The sequence below is a fragment of the Physeter macrocephalus genome, chromosome 7 (assembly GCF_002837175.3).
Source record: "Physeter macrocephalus isolate SW-GA chromosome 7, ASM283717v5, whole genome shotgun sequence".
In the NCBI taxonomy this organism is placed as follows: domain Eukaryota; kingdom Metazoa; phylum Chordata; class Mammalia; order Artiodactyla; family Physeteridae; genus Physeter; species Physeter macrocephalus.
The window spans coordinates 59196101-59216341 of NC_041220.1; the positions used below are offsets into that span (position 1 = coordinate 59196101).

Genomic DNA, 20241 nt, shown 5'->3' on the forward strand with positions numbered 1-20241 from the left:
GACCACGCACAATTCAGGGTGTACTGTCAGTGCTCAGCAAAAGGTAACTAAGTATGAAAGAAAATTAGAATGTACCAAGTTGTTTAAAAATGTTTAGCACCATTTTCAACAGTAGGTGTCGCTCTCTCCCTAAGTGCTGGAAGGAGTTGCTTTCTACTGTTAATTCAAACACCTGAGTGTTCCAGGAGTCTTAGGGAATGAAAGCAGACGATAAAAGAATTCCCTTAGATACCTTACAACTAAACAGCACAGTTTTAGATAGAGGCCCCAAATTGCTGTTTGAGATTTAAGAGATTGATTAAATAGACACACACACACACACGGCAGTAAGGTTTGGAAAGGGAGAATGAAAAAGGCCATAGAACCAGGTACTAGTTAGAAAACATGGTCTAGCAAGAGTCTCAGCTGTAACTTTCTCAACTCTTATTTGAACCTCTTTACTGTATAAGTGTTATATAGAAAAAAATAAAATTCTAGTTAATCATGACTTTGTAGATACTAACTCTAAGCATATCCTACCCCTCATTTTAATTACAATATTAACTTTAAGCTTTCAAATTACATTAGCAAAATCCCAAATAGATAATCTAAGAAACAAAGAATCTCTTGTTTTCTAGAATAGACTCAGATCTATGTATTGTTTTTGTACTCTAGTCTTCGTATTTATATCTGTCTCACCAACAAGTGCTGAAAGACAGAACGCTTAATTCAGGTAACTTTAAGTCTGGCTAATGAATCACATCAAAATCCATTTGTACTAAAGTGCTTGTGAATGAGTCTTACTACTTTCAGGATGGCTGCTGGCTTAGAACTTTCTTTCTTTTCAAGGGTCTTCTTAAAGACTGCGCGTAAGAATGAGGGGGTAATTTTGGGAAGTATCCCCTGAGATTTTCTCAGAAGATGCAAGTCTGCAGTGCATGAATGGTCAATGTAATGGCCACAACCATGGCTTCTGAAGTCAAAAGTCTGGCCCCGTGGGTCTGAGGTAACTTCACCTCTCAGACAATTTCCACAAATATAAATGGAAAAAAAATGGCATCTACGTCAGAGCGATAAGTGAGACCACGCACAATTCAGGGTGTACTGTCAGTGCTCAGCAAAAGGTAACTAAGTATGAAAGAAAATTAGAATGTACCAAGTTGTTTAAAAATGTTTAGCACCATTTTCAACAGTAGGTGTCGCTCTCTCCCTAAGTGCTGGAAGGAGTTGCTTTCTACTGTTAATTCAAACACCTGAGTGTTCCAGGAGTCTTAGGGAATGAAAGCAGACGATAAAAGAATTCCCTTAGATACCTTACAACTAAACAGCACAGTTTTAGATAGAGGCCCCAAATTGCTGTTTGAGATTTAAGAGATTGATTAAATAGACACACACACACACACACACACACACACACACACACACACACACGGCAGTAAGGTTTGGAAAGGGAGAATGAAAAAGGCCATAGAACCAGGTACTAGTTAGAAAACATGGTCTAGCAAGAGTCTCAGCTGTAACTTTCTCAACTCTTATTTGAACCTCTTTACTGTATAAGTGTAAAAAAAAAAAAAAAAAAAAGAAACACCAGAAGATGGCTCCATATTTTTAAAAAATTGCGATTTGGTACTACCGTATACAAAGTTAGAATTATCACCTCTTGATTTAAATTAGACTCTAGATACTTGAAATTAAACCAGCCCTAAAAGGTTTAGCTCCATTCTTCCATCTGTACATTTTCTAAGTGGAGAAAAGAGCTGCTTCGATATCCTCCATTTTATTAGATCAATAGAATTTCCCACAATAGGTAGCCTGATAAATACATGTTGAAACTGCCAAAAGTTTAGCAAATGAAGCACTTGAAAAGATAAAATCTATTCCTTTTATGACAAAATTTAATAATTTAGTGATTTCTGTACTTTTCCTGATAATAAAAGGTGACAAATGATGTTCAAAATTGGAAACCAAACAATCAAACAAAATCACATTTATTTCAATAGCTCCAACTGCAAATACAGCAAGTCAGTACACAAAGTTTCAAGATACAGCTTTAAGTATAATGAAAACTTGATATACAAAAAAGAAAGGGTAAATAGCAGAAATAAAGCTCAATGTTTAAAAAATTCAAGTAACCTGAAAACCTTTAGACTAAAATAGTCTTTCATCAATTCAGAAATGCCTTAATTTATAGATAAGAGTAGTACATTGCAGTCAAAAAGGACTTCTCAAAGAAAGAGAATCACCCCAAACTGGTCAGCTCCAGAAAAGAGCAGAAATTCCCGGTGCTGGCTATTTCAGAGTTAGCATTCACTCACACTATACAGATTGGTGTGGTTCAACCCATGGCATTTGATCTTTAAGCAAATTCCAAAATAGTGTTTAAAGTTCAGTACTACTAGGAGTTCTTGAAATGGCCACTATATATTTAAAAGGTTTGAAGACCAATTTCAGCTTCAGGCCTATGGTACAACTTGGGGAAAAGACATACATTAATATTCCTTCCATTACTTAAATCCTTTTTGTAAGGTTAGCAACATGGCCTTTAAAACTTCCTCAGGGAAACTGTACTTAAACATATAAAAGTTCCCACTAGGAAGATAATTAAAAGTTGTTAATGTTCTTTTTATCACTTAGCAACCAAGACACATGTTTATTTCCACTCCCCAGAAGCAATGTTAGCTACTAGCTTCAATTCAGGAAATGTGTATCTGCAGGAAGGTTTATGTGAGATGCTTATTCAGTCTTTTTCTCAACCTTCTTCGTTTTCTCAATGTAGGCAATAAATTGAGAGTCGGTTCCAAAAAGTCTATCCCACCATGTAAATGTCGAAGCATAGTTTCCAATGAAGTTCATGTGGTGGAAATCGTGATGCCGAGAACCAGCATAGAAAGGAATGAGATTTAAAGGGTTGAGAGGAATGTCATAACCACTGAAATAAAAATGATAAAGGGTATTAAGAAAGTAAATACACCTTAAATAATTGACATTTTCATTGATAGTAATATGCTTGTTAACCATTCAAATAACATTCCACTTTACCTAAGTCACTTATTTCTGACATGTTTACAAAAGACAAAAATTCACAGCAAATGGTGCATAGTCTAGAAACCACTTTACGAAATTAAAGAAAAACTTGAACAATTAATAGACAATAATATTATACATCAGGGGATGAAAAAGGGGTTATAGTAATGAATCTTTAGACATAGATTTTCATGACTTTTTTTTTTTTTCTGTTTTAGAGGACTTTCTCACCATAGTTTGTAACACCCATAATACTACATATTTTTTTAGGAAAAGTTATATGAAATTAGTACCAAGCATTACAAAGGTTAAACCTGAGGATTACTGTTTTGCAACTTCTTTTAGAGTACCCACCTTTATTTCTAACTACAAGTCTAAAATCTGATATCTACAATTATACCAGTCTGAATCACCCCAATCCTTCCCTCCGTTGAGGAGTCTGAAGGGGGAAGGAAGGAGAAAAGAGCAATGGAAGGAAAGATTGAAGGAGACACCATCTACCACTTTACTGCCTAAGACTAGAAGCATTAATTTTGCTACTTTAGTGATTTAGAAACAATTCCTAGAATTTCATATTCTGCTTTCACAGATGAAATTCCCAAATAAAAATGCAATAAATATATAATCATTTTTAAATGATGAAAAATCAGGATATTAGGAATTTGAAAAGGCATTTAATAGAAATAATTTACCAAAAAATACCTTCCAATCAACAGAAAGGAAGCATATGAAATATGAACATATCACAAGCAGTTTTCATCAGTGCTGGGCAGTGGAGTACACAAATGTTTTATTCGGTGAATCCATTTGGTGGATGTTTCAATATTTTTTTCAAGTAAGAGTTAGGTTTAGGTTCCTTACAGAAGGATAAAGTAATTGATGCTCCTGAATTACAGTATTTAACCAAATTTTAAAGAAAACAACAAGAATATTTTCATTTGAACAATGTTTCAGGAAGACTCTGCAAGGCATGAAATCCAAAAGCCATTAAAAAAAACTGATAGATTTTACTACATAAAAATTTAAAACTTCAGAACTGCAAAAGAACCATCAAGAGTTAAAATTCAAATGACAGATGGAGAGAAAATATTTACAACATATGTAACAAAGTTTACACATGAACCAAGAGAATTATTGGTTATAATAAATAGGTTATAAAACATATAGCCTTAACAGAAAAACTGGCAAATGATATAAAATGCTAATTCAAAGAAAAAATTACTGTTGGTCAACAAGCACAAAGACAGGTGGATTAGAAGGACATGTGCTCACTCCCTCTTGCAAGAGCACTGTAATCACAACTAACTGTTGAACAATCGTCAAAAGGAAGACACTAGAACTCACCAAAAATGATACCCCACATCCAAAGACAAAGGAGAAGCCACAATGAGACGGTAGGAGGGGCGCAATCACAATAAAATCAAAACGCATAAACGCTGGGTGGGTGACTGACAAACTGGAGAACACTTACACCATAGAAGTACACCCACTGGAGTGAAGGTTCTGAGCCCCACATCAGGCTTCCCAACCTCGGGGTCCAGCGATGGGAGGAGGAAGTCCCAGATTCAGACTTTGAAGGCTAGAGAGATTTGACTGTGGGACTTAGACTGGACTGTGGGAAACAGAGACTCCACTCTTGGAAGACACACAAGAAGTACTGTGTGCATCAGGACCCAGGGGGAAGGAGCAGTGACCCCATAGGAGACTGAACTAGCTGTACCTGCTAGTGTTGGAGGGTCTCCTGCAGAGGCAGGGGGTGGCTTTGGCTCACTGCGGGGACAAGGACATTGACAGCAGAAGTTCTGGGAAGCCCTCCTTGGTGTGAGCCCTCCCAGAGTCTGCCATTAGCTCCACCAAAGAGCCTCTAGGCTCCAGTGCTGCCTCAGGCCAAACAACGCACAGGCAGGGAACTTGGCCCCACCCATCAGCAGACAAATGGATTAAAGTTTTAGTGAGCACTGCCCATCAGAGCAACACCCACCTCTACGCACCACCAGTCCCTCCCATCAGGAAGCTTGTACAAGCCTCTTAGATGGCCTCATCCACCAGAGGGCAGACAGCAGAAGCAAGAAAAACTACTATCCTGCAGCCTGTGGGACGAAAACCACATTCACAGAAAGATAGACAAAATGAAAAGGCAGAGGACTATATTACCAGATGAAGGGAACAAGATAAAACTCCAGAAAAACAACTAAATGAAGTGGAGATAGGCAACCTTCCAGAAAAAGAATTCAGAATAATGATAGTCAAGATGATCCAGGATCTCAGAAAAAGAATGGAGGAAAAGATCAAGAAGAGGTAAGAAATGATTAACAAAGACCTAGAAGAATAAAAGAACTAACAAACAGAGATGAATAATACAATAACTGAAATGAAATATACACTAGAAGGAATCAACAGGAGAATAAGTGAGGCAGAAGAATGGATAAGTGACCTAGAAGGTAGAATGGTGGAATTCACTGCCACGAAAAATAAAGAACAAAAAGAAAAGAAGACAGCCTAAGAGACCTCTGGGACAGCCTTAAATGCACCAACATTTGAATTATAGGGGTCCCAGAAGGAGAAGAGAGAGAGAAAGGACCCAAGAAGATATGTGAAGAGATTACAGTTGAAAACTTCCCTAACATGGGAAAGGAAATAGCCACCCAAGTCCAGGAAGCACAGAGAGTTCCAGGCAGGATAAAACGAAAGAGAAACATGCCGAGACACATAGTAATCAAATTGACAAAAATGAAGCATTAATTTTGCTACTTTAGTGATTTAGAAACAATTCCTAGAATTTCATATTCTGCTTTCACAGATGAAATTCCCAAATAAAAATGCAATAAATATATAATCATTTTTAAATGATGAAAAATCAGGATATTAGGAATTTGAAAAGGCATTTAATAGAAATAATTTACCAAAAAATACCTTCCAATCAACAGAAAGGAAGCATATGAAATATGAACATATCACAAGCAGTTTTCATCAGTGCTGGGCAGTGGAGTACACAAATGTTTTATTCGGTGAATCCATTTGGTGGATGTTTCAATATTTTTTTCAAGTAAGAGTTAGGTTTAGGTTCCTTACAGAAGGATAAAGTAATTGATGCTCCTGAATTACAGTATTTAACCAAATTTTAAAGAAAACAACAAGAATATTTTCATTTGAACAATGTTTCAGGAAGACTCTGCAAGGCATGAAATCCAAAAGCCATTAAAAAAAACTGATAGATTTTACTACATAAAAATTTAAAACTTCAGAACTGCAAAAGAACCATCAAGAGTTAAAATTCAAATGACAGATGGAGAGAAAATATTTACAACATATGTAACAAAGTTTACACATGAACCAAGAGAATTATTGGTTATAATAAATAGGTTATAAAACATATAGCCTTAACAGAAAAACTGGCAAATGATATAAAATGCTAATTCAAAGAAAAAATTACTGTTGGTCAACAAGCACAAAGACAGGTGGATTAGAAGGACATGTGCTCACTCCCTCTTGCAAGAGCACTGTAATCACAACTAACTGTTGAACAATCGTCAAAAGGAAGACACTAGAACTCACCAAAAATGATACCCCACATCCAAAGACAAAGGAGAAGCCACAATGAGACGGTAGGAGGGGCGCAATCACAATAAAATCAAAACGCATAAACGCTGGGTGGGTGACTGACAAACTGGAGAACACTTACACCATAGAAGTACACCCACTGGAGTGAAGGTTCTGAGCCCCACATCAGGCTTCCCAACCTCGGGGTCCAGCGATGGGAGGAGGAAGTCCCAGATTCAGACTTTGAAGGCTAGAGAGATTTGACTGTGGGACTTAGACTGGACTGTGGGAAACAGAGACTCCACTCTTGGAAGACACACAAGAAGTACTGTGTGCATCAGGACCCAGGGGGAAGGAGCAGTGACCCCATAGGAGACTGAACTAGCTGTACCTGCTAGTGTTGGAGGGTCTCCTGCAGAGGCAGGGGGTGGCTTTGGCTCACTGCGGGGACAAGGACATTGACAGCAGAAGTTCTGGGAAGCACTCCTTGGTGTGAGCCCTCCCAGAGTCTGCCATTAGCTCCACCAAAGAGCCTCTAGGCTCCAGTGCTGCCTCAGGCCAAACAACGCACAGGCAGGGAACTTGGCCCCACCCATCAGCAGACAAATGGATTAAAGTTTTAGTGAGCACTGCCCATCAGAGCAACACCCACCTCTACGCACCACCAGTCCCTCCCATCAGGAAGCTTGTACAAGCCTCTTAGATGGCCTCATCCACCAGAGGGCAGACAGCAGAAGCAAGAAAAACTACTATCCTGCAGCCTGTGGGACGAAAACCACATTCACAGAAAGATAGACAAAATGAAAAGGCAGAGGACTATATTACCAGATGAAGGGAACAAGATAAACCTCCAGAAAAACAACTAAATGAAGTGGAGATAGGCAACCTTCCAGAAAAAGAATTCAGAATAATGATAGTCAAGATGATCCAGGATCTCAGAAAAAGAATGGAGGAAAAGATCAAGAAGAGGTAAGAAATGATTAACAAAGACCTAGAAGAATAAAAGAACTAACAAACAGAGATGAATAATACAATAACTGAAATGAAATATACACTAGAAGGAATCAACAGGAGAATAAGTGAGGCAGAAGAATGGATAAGTGACCTAGAAGGTAGAATGGTGGAATTCACTGCCACGAAAAATAAAGAACAAAAAGAAAAGAAGACAGCCTAAGAGACCTCTGGGACAGCCTTAAATGCACCAACATTTGAATTATAGGGGTCCCAGAAGGAGAAGAGAGAGAGAAAGGACCCAAGAAGATATGTGAAGAGATTACAGTTGAAAACTTCCCTAACATGGGAAAGGAAATAGCCACCCAAGTCCAGGAAGCACAGAGAGTTCCAGGCAGGATAAAACGAAAGAGAAACATGCCGAGACACATAGTAATCAAATTGACAAAAATTAAAGATAAAGAAAAATTATTAAAAGCAACAAGGGAAAAGTGACAAATAACATACAAGGGAACCCCCATAAGGTTAACAGCTGATTTCTCTGCAAAGACTCAACAAGCCAGAAGGGAGTGGCATGATATAGTTAAAGTGATGAAGGGGAAGAACCTACATCCAAGGTTACTCTACCTGGCAAGGATCTCGTTCAGATTCGATGGAGAAATCAAAAGCTTTACAGACAAGCAAAAGCTAAGAGAATTCAGCAGCACCAAACCAGCTCTACAGCAAATGCTAAAGGAACTTCTCTAAGTGGGAAACACAAGAGAAGAAAAGGACCTACAAAAACAACCCCCAAACAATTCAGAAAATGGTAACAGGAACATAAATATCGATAATTACCTTAAATGTGAATGGATTAAATGCTCCAACCAAAAGACACAGGCTCGCTGAATGGATACAAAAACAAGACCCGTATATATGCTGTCTATAAGACATCCATTTCAGACCTACGGACATATACAGACTGAAAGTGAGGGGATGGAAAAAGATATTCCATGCAAATGGAAATCATAAGAAAGCTGGAGTAGCAATACTCATATCAGATAAAGTAGACTTTAAAATAAAGAATGTTATGAGAGACAAGGAAGGACACTACATAATATCAAGGGATCAATCCAAGAAAAAGATATAACAATTATAAATATATAAGCATCCCACATAGGAGCACCTCAATACATAAGGCAAATGCTAACAGCTATAAAAGAGGAAATCGACAGTAACGCAATAATGGTGGGGGACTTTAACACCTCACTTACACCAATGGACAGATCATTCAGAGAGAAAATTAATACGGGAACAGAAGCTTTAAATGACACAATAGATCAGATAGATTTAATTGATATTTATAGGACATTCCACCTGAAAAGAGCAGATTACACTTTCTTCAAGTGCACACGGAACATTCTCCAGGATAGATCACATCTTGGGTCACAAATCAAGTCTCAGTAAATTTAAGAAAACCAAAATCATATCAAGCATGTTTTCTGACGACAACGCTATGAGATTAGAAATCAATTACAAGGAAATCAATGAAACCAAGAGCTGGTTCTTTGAGAACATAAACAAAATCGATAAACCTTTAGCCAGCCTCATCAAGAAAAAGAGGGAGAGGACTCAAATCAATAAAATTACAAATGAAAAAGAAGTTACAACAGACACTGCAGAAGTACAAAGCATCACAAGAGACTACTACAAGCAACCTATGCCAATAAAATGGACAACCTGCAAGAAATGGACAAATTCTTAGAAAGGTAAAACCTTCCAAGAAGAAACCAGGAAGAAATAGAAAATATGAACAGGCCAATCACAAGTAATGAAATTGAAACTGTGATTAAAAATTTTCCAACAAACAAAAGTCCAGGACCAGACGGCTTCACAGGTGAATTCTATCAAACATTTAGAGAAGAGCTAACACCCATCCCTCTCAAACTCTTCCAAAACACTGCAGAGGAAGGAACACTCCCAAACTCAGGCTACGAGGCCACCATCACCCTGATACCAAAACCAGACAAAGATACTACAAAAAAAGAAAATTAGGGGCTTCCCTGGTGGCACAGTGGTTGAGAGTCCGCGTGCTGATGCAGGGGACACGGGTTCGTGCCCTGGTCCGGAGGATCCCACATGCCACGGAGCAGCTGGGCCCGTGGGCCATGGCCGCTGAGCCTGCGCGTCCAGGGCCTGTGCTCCACGGCGGGAGAGGCCACAGCAGTGAGAGGCCCGCGTACCGCAAAAAAAAAAAAAAGAAAAAAAAAAATTACGGAGCAATATCACTGATGAATATAGATGCAAAAATCCTCAACAAAATACTAGCAAACAGAATCCAACAACACAGTAAAAGGAGCATAGATAAGGCAAATGTTAACAGCTATAAAAGAGGAAATAGACAGTAACGCAATAATAGTGGGGGACTTTAACACCTCATTTACACCAATGGACAGATCAAAGGATAAAATCCTTTTATCCTGGGATAAAAGGATTTATCCCAGGGATGCAAGGATTCTTCAACATACACAAATCAATCAATGTGATACACCATATTAACAAATTGAAGAATAAATACCATATGATCATCTCAAGAGATGCAGAAAAAGCTGTTGACAAATTTCAACACCCATTTATGATAAAAACTCTCCAGAAAGTGGGCACAGAGGGAACCTACCTCAACATAATAAAGGCCATATATGACAAACCCACAGCAAACAGCATTCTCAATGGTGAAAAACTGAAAGCATTTCCTCTAAGATCAGGAACAAGACAAGGATGTCCACTCTCACCACTATTATTCAACATAGCTTTGGAAGTCCTAGCTATGGCAATCAGAGAAGAAAAATAAAAGGAATAAAAATGGCAAAAGAGAAGTAAAACTGTCACTGTTTGCAGATGACATGATACTATACACAGATAATCCTAAGGATGCCACCAGAAAACTACTACAGCTAACCAATGAATTTGGTAAAGTCCCAGGATACAAAATTAATCCACAGAAATCTCTTACATTCCTATACACTAACAACGAAAGATCAGAAAGAGAAATTAAGGAGACAATCCCATTCACCATTGCACCAAAAAGAATAAAATACCTAGGAATAAACCTACCTAAGGAGGTAAAAGACCTGTACTCAGAAAACTATAAGACACTGATGAAAGAAATTAATGATGACACAAACAGATGGAGAGATATACCATGCTCTTGGATTGGAAGAATCAATATTGTGAAAATGACTATACTACCTAAAGCAATCTACAGATTCAATGCAATCCCTATCAAATTAACAATGTCATTTTTTATAGAACTAGAACAAAAAAATCTTAAAATTTGTATGGAGACCCAAAAGACCCCGAATTGCCAAAGCATCCTGAAGGGAGAAAACAGAGCTGGGGGAATCAGACACCCTGACTTCAGTCAATATTACAAAGCTACAGTAGTCAAGACAATATGGTACTGGCACAAAAACAGAGATATAGATCAATGGAACAGGATAGAAAGCCCAGAGATAAACCCACACACCTATGGTCAACTAATTTATGACAAAGGAAGCAAGGATATACAATGGAGAAAAGACAGTCTCTTCAATAGTGGTGCTGGGAAAACTGGACAGCTACATGTAAAAGAATGAAATTAGAACACTCCCCAACAACAATACACAAAAATAAAGTCAATATGGATTAAAGACCTAAATGTTAAGACAGGACACTAAAACTCTTAGAGGAAAACATAGGAAGAACACTCTTTGACATAAATCACAGCAAGATCTGTTTTGATATGTGGTACATATATACAATGGACTATTACTCAGCCATAAGAAGGAATGAAATTGGGTCCTTTGCAGAGACATGGATGGACTTAAGAGCCAGAACACTCTTTGACATAAATCACAGCAAGATCTGTTTTGATCCACCTCCTAGAATAATGGAAACAAAAACAAAAATAAACAAATGGGGCCTAATGCAACTTAAAAGCTTTTGCATAGCAAAGGAATCCGTAAACAAGATGAAAAGACAACCCTCAGAATGGGAGAAAATATTTGCAAACAAATCAACGGACAAAGGATTAATCTCCAAAATATATAAACAGCTCATGAAGCTCAATATTAAAAAAAACAAACAACCCAATCCAAAAATGGGCAGAAGACCTAAATAGACATTTCTCCAAAGAAGACATACAGATAGCCAAGAGGCACATGAAAAGCTGCTCAGCATCACTAATCATTAGAGAAGTGCAAATCAAAACTAAAATGAGGTATCACCTCACACCAGTTAGAATGGGCATCATCAGAAAATCTACAAACAACAAATGCTGGAGAGGGTGTGGAGAAAAGGGAACCCTCTTGCACTGTTGGTGGGAGTGTAAACTGATACAGCCACTATGGAGAACAGTATGGAGGTTCCTTAAGAAGCTAAAAATAGAATTACCATATGACCCAGCAATCCCACTACTGGGCATATACCCAGAGAAAACCATAATTAAAAAGACACATGCACCCCAATGTTCAGTGCAGCACTGTTTACAATAGCCAGGTTATGGAAGCAACCTAAATGCCCATCAACAGACGAATGGATAAAGAAGATGTGGTACATATATACAATGGACTATTACTCAGCCATAAGAAGGAATGAAATTGGGTCCTTTGCAGAGACATGGATGGACTTAAGAGCCTGTCATACAGAGTGAAGTAAGTCAGAAAGAGAAAAACAAACATCGTATATTAACGCATATATGTGGAATCTAGAAAAATGGTACATATGAACCAGGTTTGCAAGACAGAAATAGAGACACAGATGTAGAGAACAAACGTAGACACCAAGCAGGCGGGGCAGGGTGGTGGTGGTGGGATGAATCGGGAGATTGGAAAAAAAAAAAACAACCCAGCACAAAGACAGCCATGCAGCCTCACCAGCCCCTGGGGAATGCAGTGCATAACCCTGAAGGCTCTCTGCCCTCCTACTGACCAAGATTAACAAGACTGTAATGTCCAGTTTGCAAAGGGTGTTGGGTGCAGGGAAAGCATTCTTACAGGTTCCTGCTGGGTGAGTAGAGAGGGGCCCTTTTGGAGGGCAGTTCTGCAGCACTTATCAAAATTTTATTTCATTTTCTCAAATGATATATGAATATACTCTCACCATAAAAATGACAACAGCCATAGATAGGAATGTAAAAAAACCCAAAAATTATTATTTGAACTTTTATCCAATGATTATGTTCTCCTGTTTATTAAAAATAGTAACATTAACAAGGTTAACTTCTCCTATTACTCTACTTAGGAAAAAAGATAACCTATGACAATGATTACGGTGCATGAAATGGGTGAAGGTGGTCAAAAGGTATGAACTTCCAGTTATAAGACGAATAAGTCTTGGACATGTGATATACAGAATGGAGGCTGAAATCAACAATCCTGTGAATCTGAAAGTTGTTAAGAGAGTAGATCTTAAGAGTTCTCGAATTTGTAACTCTGTGTAGAGATGAACAGTGTGGTGAGCATTTTGCAATATATACATATATCAAACCATTATGTTGCACACCTAAAACACAATGTTACATGTCAGTTACATTTCAATTAAAAAAAAACAGAAATAAAGATAATCTATGACCATGAAAAAAGGATATTTTATGATACTTTTACCTGAATAGAAACCATAGCTTACCTATGGACATCAATAGTTTCTATCAAACGAATGGTTACCCAGGCCCAAAGAAGAATAACATGATCACATAAAAGCATGATTCCAATGAAAAATCCAGTTCCAAGAATTAAGGTTTCCAGAGGATGTGCATATTCAGCTTCCATTCCAAATGGAGCCTAAAATAAGTAAGAATTGCTTAATATATTGTGATGGTTAATTTTATGTGTCAACTTATCTAGGCCATGGTGCCCAGCTGCTTGGTCAAACACCAGTCTAGATGCTGGTGTGAAGGTCTTTTTTAGATGTGATTAACAGTTAAGTCAGTAGACCATGAGTAAAGAAGAGGACCCTCCATAACCCAGGTGAGCTTCATCCAATCAGATGAAGGCCTTAAAAGCAAAGACTGAGGCTTCCCAAGAAAGAAGGAATTCTCAAGACTACAATACAGAAACCCTGCCTGGTTTCCAGCCTGCTGCCCTAAGGAATTGAGATCCAGACCTGCAACATCAACTCTCACCTGCGTTTCCAACCTGTGAGCTGCCCTACAGATTTCAGATTCACCAGCCCCCACAAGTGCATGAATCAGTTCCTTAAAATAAATCTGTGTGTGTGTGTGTGTGTGTATCTCCTATTGATTTTGTTTCTTTGGAGAACCCTGACTAATATATATATTCTAATTTATTTATGTATATTGTTTTATAAAATTATATCCCTTCTATATGTTATGATAGTACAGTCATCCCTAGGTATCCCAGGGGAATTGGTTCCAGGACCCCCGTGGATACCAAACTCCAAGGATGCTCAAGTCCCTTATATAAAATGGTGCAGTATTTGCATATAACCTATGCACATCCTCCCATATACTTTAAATCTATAGATTATTTATAATACCTAATACAATGTAAATGCTGTGTAATTGTTGTAAATACAATTTAAACGTTATGTAAATAGTTGTCCACTCGAGGCAAATTCAAGTTTTGCCTTTTGGAACTTTCTGGAATTTTTTTCCCAAATATTTTCAATCCTCGGTTGGTTGAATTCATGAATTCAGAACCCATGGATACAGAGGCTCAACTATATATCTAGCCGTACATATGTAAACATTAACAGTAATTCTCAATACAAATGTTTTTTGTTCTTACCAAACATTAAAAGGTCTAGGGATGTCCTTAAAACAATCGATTTTATATTTTAATAGCAGTCTTTGATGGTTTGAGATAAAGGCATTAAACAATTGACTTGAATTCTAATTTTGGTTTATGCACCTGAATTTGTTCTGCCAAGAAAGGGATGTTTGGTTTATCATATCATGTAATTAGGATCAATGAAGAACATACCAAAATAACAAATTTGACAAAGCTAACATCAAAGCAGTTCTGATAAAAATCACTGTTTTGTGGGAAGGAGTGAGCAATGATGTGGAAATTTGTTAAAACTAACTTGGAAATTGTTTTAGGAATTTAACGATTCAACGTTTGTTGTTTTGGGGTTCCACTTAAATGACCTTAACAGCACTAGAGGCCTGTATCAAACTACCAGGTACCCAACTGAGTGAGGATAGTGTTCTGGACCCAAAGACAAAAATGAATGATTTCACATAACATTTTTCTTTCAGGACTCAATTTACCATGAAATTAAGATATTAAAGAAAATCTGTAGAACTCCCTTTGTGTTTAGGTGTGTGTGTATTATATTCTTAACAATCATGCCAAAGGAAAAAGAAATAAAAACATCACTGACAATTTTTTTTAAAGTCCAGGAGATTTTTTTTTAATGACATTTTTGCCTCTAATAGAAAAAAAATGTATTAAATATAGTTCTAACGTACCTGAAACTCATGATGAATTTTATGAATATGCTTATATATTCTTTTGTGGTGTAAGAGCCTATGCAGGAAATAGTGCCAGGTATCCTCAATCACTGCACAGCCAAAGCATCTTGCCAAAAGCATGTACCTTTAAGATGAAAATACTGTAATGAGGATTAAATAACTTTCACTTAAACAATCTAGACTTTTACCTGGGATCACTGCTGGAGACACTGCATAAAACCAAATACCAGCTTAACCTAACTGGTTATATTGATCAACATATTCTCAAAACAATACATAAAGATGCAAGCTAGCTATATGATACCACCTGAAGAAGGGTTAAAGAAGCTGACCACCATACCAATTCTAATTCGCTTAAAAAAAAGTCACAGGTATAAAATCAGAGTTAAGAAACAAAACTCAAAACTTCTAGGAAAAGAGTAACATTGATAAAGGACTTGAATTAAAATTAATAATAGTAAAATCATCGTTTTTTTTCCTGACAAAGAGAAGCACATAAGTGCAATGGGCAAAATATATTTTATATACATATGAACACATACACAGAAATTCTTTTATATGTTGAATATACAGTAATAGGAAAAGCACATATCTATATACTGTACATCTGTATTCAGGTTAAGTCAGAACAGACAGTTGAATACAAATATTATTTGAACACAAATATTTATGCTCAGATAATATATATTTGTGTCTGTATGGACATAATTTTTATAAACTTCACAAACTATTCTCTCATTTTTTTCTTTCATTTTAGACGTAAAATGAAATATATTTTTTCTTGGCATAAGCATGTGTATCTGTATACAATCATATAAAGGATGCTATGGAAACTTCTGATGCAAGAAACTCACCTTCCAATAAAAATATTACACTAAAATATAGAAACATATAAAAATGGGAACATTTTAAGTTTCTGTTACAGTTTACTTTTCTACATTTTATTTATTTCCAAAGTTTAGAAGAAACAAACATTAACCAAATGAAAAAAGAAAATAACATTAAGGATATTTTAATTGAATGATAAACCATGACTGAGTATAAAAAGCAAATCTTCATCTACATACCATCTTGGCATTGTTTCCCAATCATAAGGAATATTGAAATATTCTGTAAAATAATAGGTTCCACAAATCAAAGGAAGCTGGATACAAAAGTGATTAAAGAGAAGTACTTTAAAACATTTCCATTGATTTTCCCATGTTTCTGGTTTATCCTATGGAGAAAAAAATCAAAATATTTAGTATTAGCCTCTGCCATCAGGAGTTTCACCTGAAAACTAGAAGTAAATTCCTAACTTTTTCTCTAATGTTTATATGGGGACTTAAGTTTATGTTATTTAATTAATCCTATGTTATGTGAACTCTATATTATAATTGCTATGTTACAGTAACTAAGGTCCAGGAACCACAACACACACACACACACACACACACACACACACACACACTTCTAAAACCCTGACAACTATCAATATTATCACTACTTTAAACAGGTGAATAAATTGTCAACAGACAAACCCAGGCATAATGGTCCCGATGATCTCTACAAACCAAAGGAGCACTACAGAATGAATAACTCTTGTCTTTGCTGCACACAGATCATTTACTTCTTTTATCAGGAATGCCAGAGAGGAAGAAATGTGTTACGCTAAGATCACAGTTGGGTTCTCCCAATTGCTGAGGCAGCTACACACATAGCATTGGAAGCCTTATTACACAGGTAAATCAACACTGCCAGCCATTCAGTGGTTTTCATTCCCAGAAATAAGTGCATTTTTGTTCTTATACATTGACAGAATTAGAAACTCTCTGAGCTGGAAGAACTTAGAAAACAAATATGTCCAGTGGTTGCCAAAGAACAGAGAGCTACTGCCCACAGATGAAGTTCACAGATTAAAGTCAAAATGAGGAAGTGAGATTAATGTAGTGAAACGTTCACAAAACCTCATCAGGATTATCGACTTGCTTAGCAAGCCATATATAAGTCTAAAATTTATTCAATTTAAAGGGGTGCAATTAGTTAAAAAGTGCTTTTGGTTTTACAAAAAGATGATGATAATAAAGTTATTGCTTTGTTTTAAATGTCCTTACCTAAAAATTCAGAAACCTACCAATGCATTTTTAACAGAACCATAATATCCCTAGGATGAAACCACTGACCTCAGCAGAGGCCCAGAGGTCAACCTCCCTGCCCAGGATCACACAGGCAGTTATTAGCAGAACTTGGACTAACTAAAATCTAGGGTTCCAGTGTTATTCTTGAAATTCTTTGGGGGAGTTACCTTCCATGACAAAAAAGAAACAGTATTCAACTGGTAATCAGTCTGGAGAGCTGGCTCTAACCTCAGGGCCTCTGTGAAGCTCACATCTCAGTCTGCTCAACAATAAAATGAGGGAATTAGGCGAGATAATTTATAATTGTCTATTTCTACCCTGAGCATGATCTGACCCCGCTCCTCCAAACTTCCAGTCTGTGATTGGGGACAAAATAAATGGAAGATTCTGGCTTGGGCCGGCAAAGTCACTCTTTTTCCCACAGAACTATGTTTAACTGACTTGTGATATCCTGGCTAGACTCTAATACTGATGTAGCTGCAGAAATTAACACAAAAATGAATCAACTGTAACTAAAAAATCACATGCTTTACTGTTTACCAGGACCACAGACTTCAGAAAGAATGTTTTTAGTGTATAAATCCTTGAGGAAAATTCCTAGAGAATTATCAAGATGTAAGACTTAAAAAAATCCTGCAAGGTCTACTTCATTACTCTCTCATTCCTGTGAATATTCTCCCCACTACAAGCATGTGCATTAGCTGTCTATTCTGTTTCAAAGCAGAGTCTTCAGTGTTAGCTCCACCAGCAACTTTTTCCTGTACCCTCACTGTTTCAGGGTATCTGCCTTTAAAGTGTGTAAACCTGTGTACACTGATTTTTTGGCTTGTTTTTAAACCCTCTTATATTGTGAAAACTTGTACTGATTATCTTCACAACTAATTTTAGTATCAAAAAATCTCAAAGCAGGGACCTTAATGGTTGTGAAACTCAAGGAAGACATGCTAAGTACAGACTTGAAGGCTTTGGATCTCTGTTTATCAGTAACTAGTTGTAAACTAGATTACTTCTTGTCCTTTCTTTTGCCACATTTTATTCTAAAGTCTTCATAAAACCTTGAATGAAACAGGTCTTTCTCTCTCTGAAAAAGTTACCACCTCTGACCAGTGAGTCAACTGTAGAGGGCAGAAGACAGACAGGGATACTTTGGCCTGGACAGCCATACAACAAATCAGCCCCATAAATAAACCAATGGGTGACCCGGGGCAGCCAGAATTCCAAGCATGCATGAGAACTTAGACATCCAAACTCAATTCTGCCTTTCAAAGCAGGCCTTTTTATAATAAGTATTCTGGAAATGTTGTGCCCTTTATTTATGGTAACAGGATACTCTCCTTTAGGCCACAGACCTTTTAATTCCTTCTCCCTTTACCCTTTGTTCTTCCCTCCTTTGGCTTGGAGTCCACAGGCAGCTGACCCTCTGCACTATCCCCAGAGAGAATCAATGTTAGTACTTGCTTAAAGTGAGACTCACTGGGAGAGGCTACAAAGAGAAAAGACTGGTCGGAGAGGATGTGTGCAGTGACTGCTACCCGACATGGACTCAATGAGTACAAACCAGTCTCCTTAGGTGAACACTCCCAAGATGCCTGCTTTCCACCAAGACTGTGTGCCCTTGAGCTTGAGTTTGGCATGACTTTTTGAAAAAAGTTAACAGTAAACATTAGAATCTATCGTGGGTTTACCAAGTGTCAACAAATCATTTCTTTCTCTAACAAGCTGGTGCAGATTCCTTCCTGGGAACGGTGTCAAACTCATTACAAGAGTTCACTATTTTCCCTATGTTTAAAACTGAGAAGAGGCACTGCGTATATCTCAACACTTTGTCATGCATAGCGAGCTCTCAAGAAACATTTAGTACACTGAAGCGAATACCTAGAGGCTAGGCGCATCATCATTTTTGGGGGGATGACATGAATGCTGCAGAATTACCATGATATATTTAGGGTAAAAACAAAACCTTAACAGTCTTAATCAAAGTCTTAGCATATTAACATACATTTAAGAGTTGAGACATCAAGGGCTGGAGTGAACTGCAAAATAATACTCATGAATCCCCACAACCTTCCCTTCCAGCTAATTTAAAAATTAAAATTTATGTATGATAAAACCTCTCCATAAAGTGGGTACAGAAGGAACATATCTCAACATAATAAAGGCCACAGATGATAAGCCCACAGCTAACAACATACTCAATGGTGAAAAGCTGAAAACATTTCCTCTAAGATAGGAACAAGACAAGGATGACCATTTTTGCCACTTTTATTCAACATAGTATTGGAAGTCCTAGCCACAGCAATCAGACAAGAAAAATAAATAAAAGGAATCCAAATTGGAAAGGAAGAAGTAACTGCTACTGTTTGCAGATGACATGATACTATACTATACATAGAAAATCCTAAAGATGCCACCAGAAAACCACTGGAGCTCATCAATGAATTTGGTAAAGTTGTTGGATACCAATTTAATACACAGAACAGAAAACTGTAAGACACTGATCAAAGACACTGAAAACGACACAAATAGATGTAAAGATATACCGTGTTCACAGATTGGAAGAATCAATATTGTTAAAATGACCACACTACCCAAGGCAATTTACAGATTCAATGCAATCCCTATCAAAACACCAGTGGCATTTTTCACAGAACTAGGACAAATAATTTAAAAAATTGTATGGAACCACCATAAACCTCCTAGAAGAAAACGTAGGCAGAATACTCTGACATAAATTGTAACAATATTTTTTTGGATCTGCCTCCTAAAGCAAAGGAAACAAAAGCGAAAATAAACAAATGAGACCTCATTAAACTTAAAAGCTTTTCTGGACAGCAAAGGAAACCTTTGACAAAACAGACAATCTGCTGAATGGGAGAAAATATTTGCAAATGATACGACTGATTAGGGGTTAATATCCAAAATATACAAACAGCTCATACAATTCAACATCAAAAAAAAAAACTGATTAAAAAATGGGCATAGGGCTTCCCTGGTGGCGCAGTGGTTGAGAATCCGCCTGCCAATGCAGGGGACATGGGTTCGTGCCCCGGTCCGGGAAGATCCCACATGCCGCGGAGCGGCTGGGCCCGTGAGCCATGGCCACTGAGCTTGCGCGTCCGGAGCCTGTGCTCCGCAACGGGAGAGGCCACAACAGTGAGAGGCCCGCATACCACAAAA

General features: G+C 37.4%; 1 protein-coding gene across 1 annotated transcript in view; it reads right to left on the reverse strand.

Annotated features, from left to right (window-relative positions):
• Positions 1 to 1949: 1949 nt before the first annotated feature.
• Positions 1950 to 20241, reverse strand: part of MSMO1 (methylsterol monooxygenase 1) — a 19616-nt gene continuing 1324 nt past the window's right edge. The window contains exons 2-5 of the mRNA XM_024116880.3: positions 16015 to 16163; positions 14945 to 15071; positions 13138 to 13292; positions 1950 to 2908 (exon numbers count right to left, since the gene is read on the reverse strand). Coding sequence (XP_023972648.1) covers positions 2713 to 2908; positions 13138 to 13292; positions 14945 to 15071; positions 16015 to 16163 — 627 coding nt within the window. The 3' untranslated portion in view covers positions 1950 to 2712. The remainder of the gene's footprint in view (positions 2909 to 13137; positions 13293 to 14944; positions 15072 to 16014; positions 16164 to 20241) is intronic.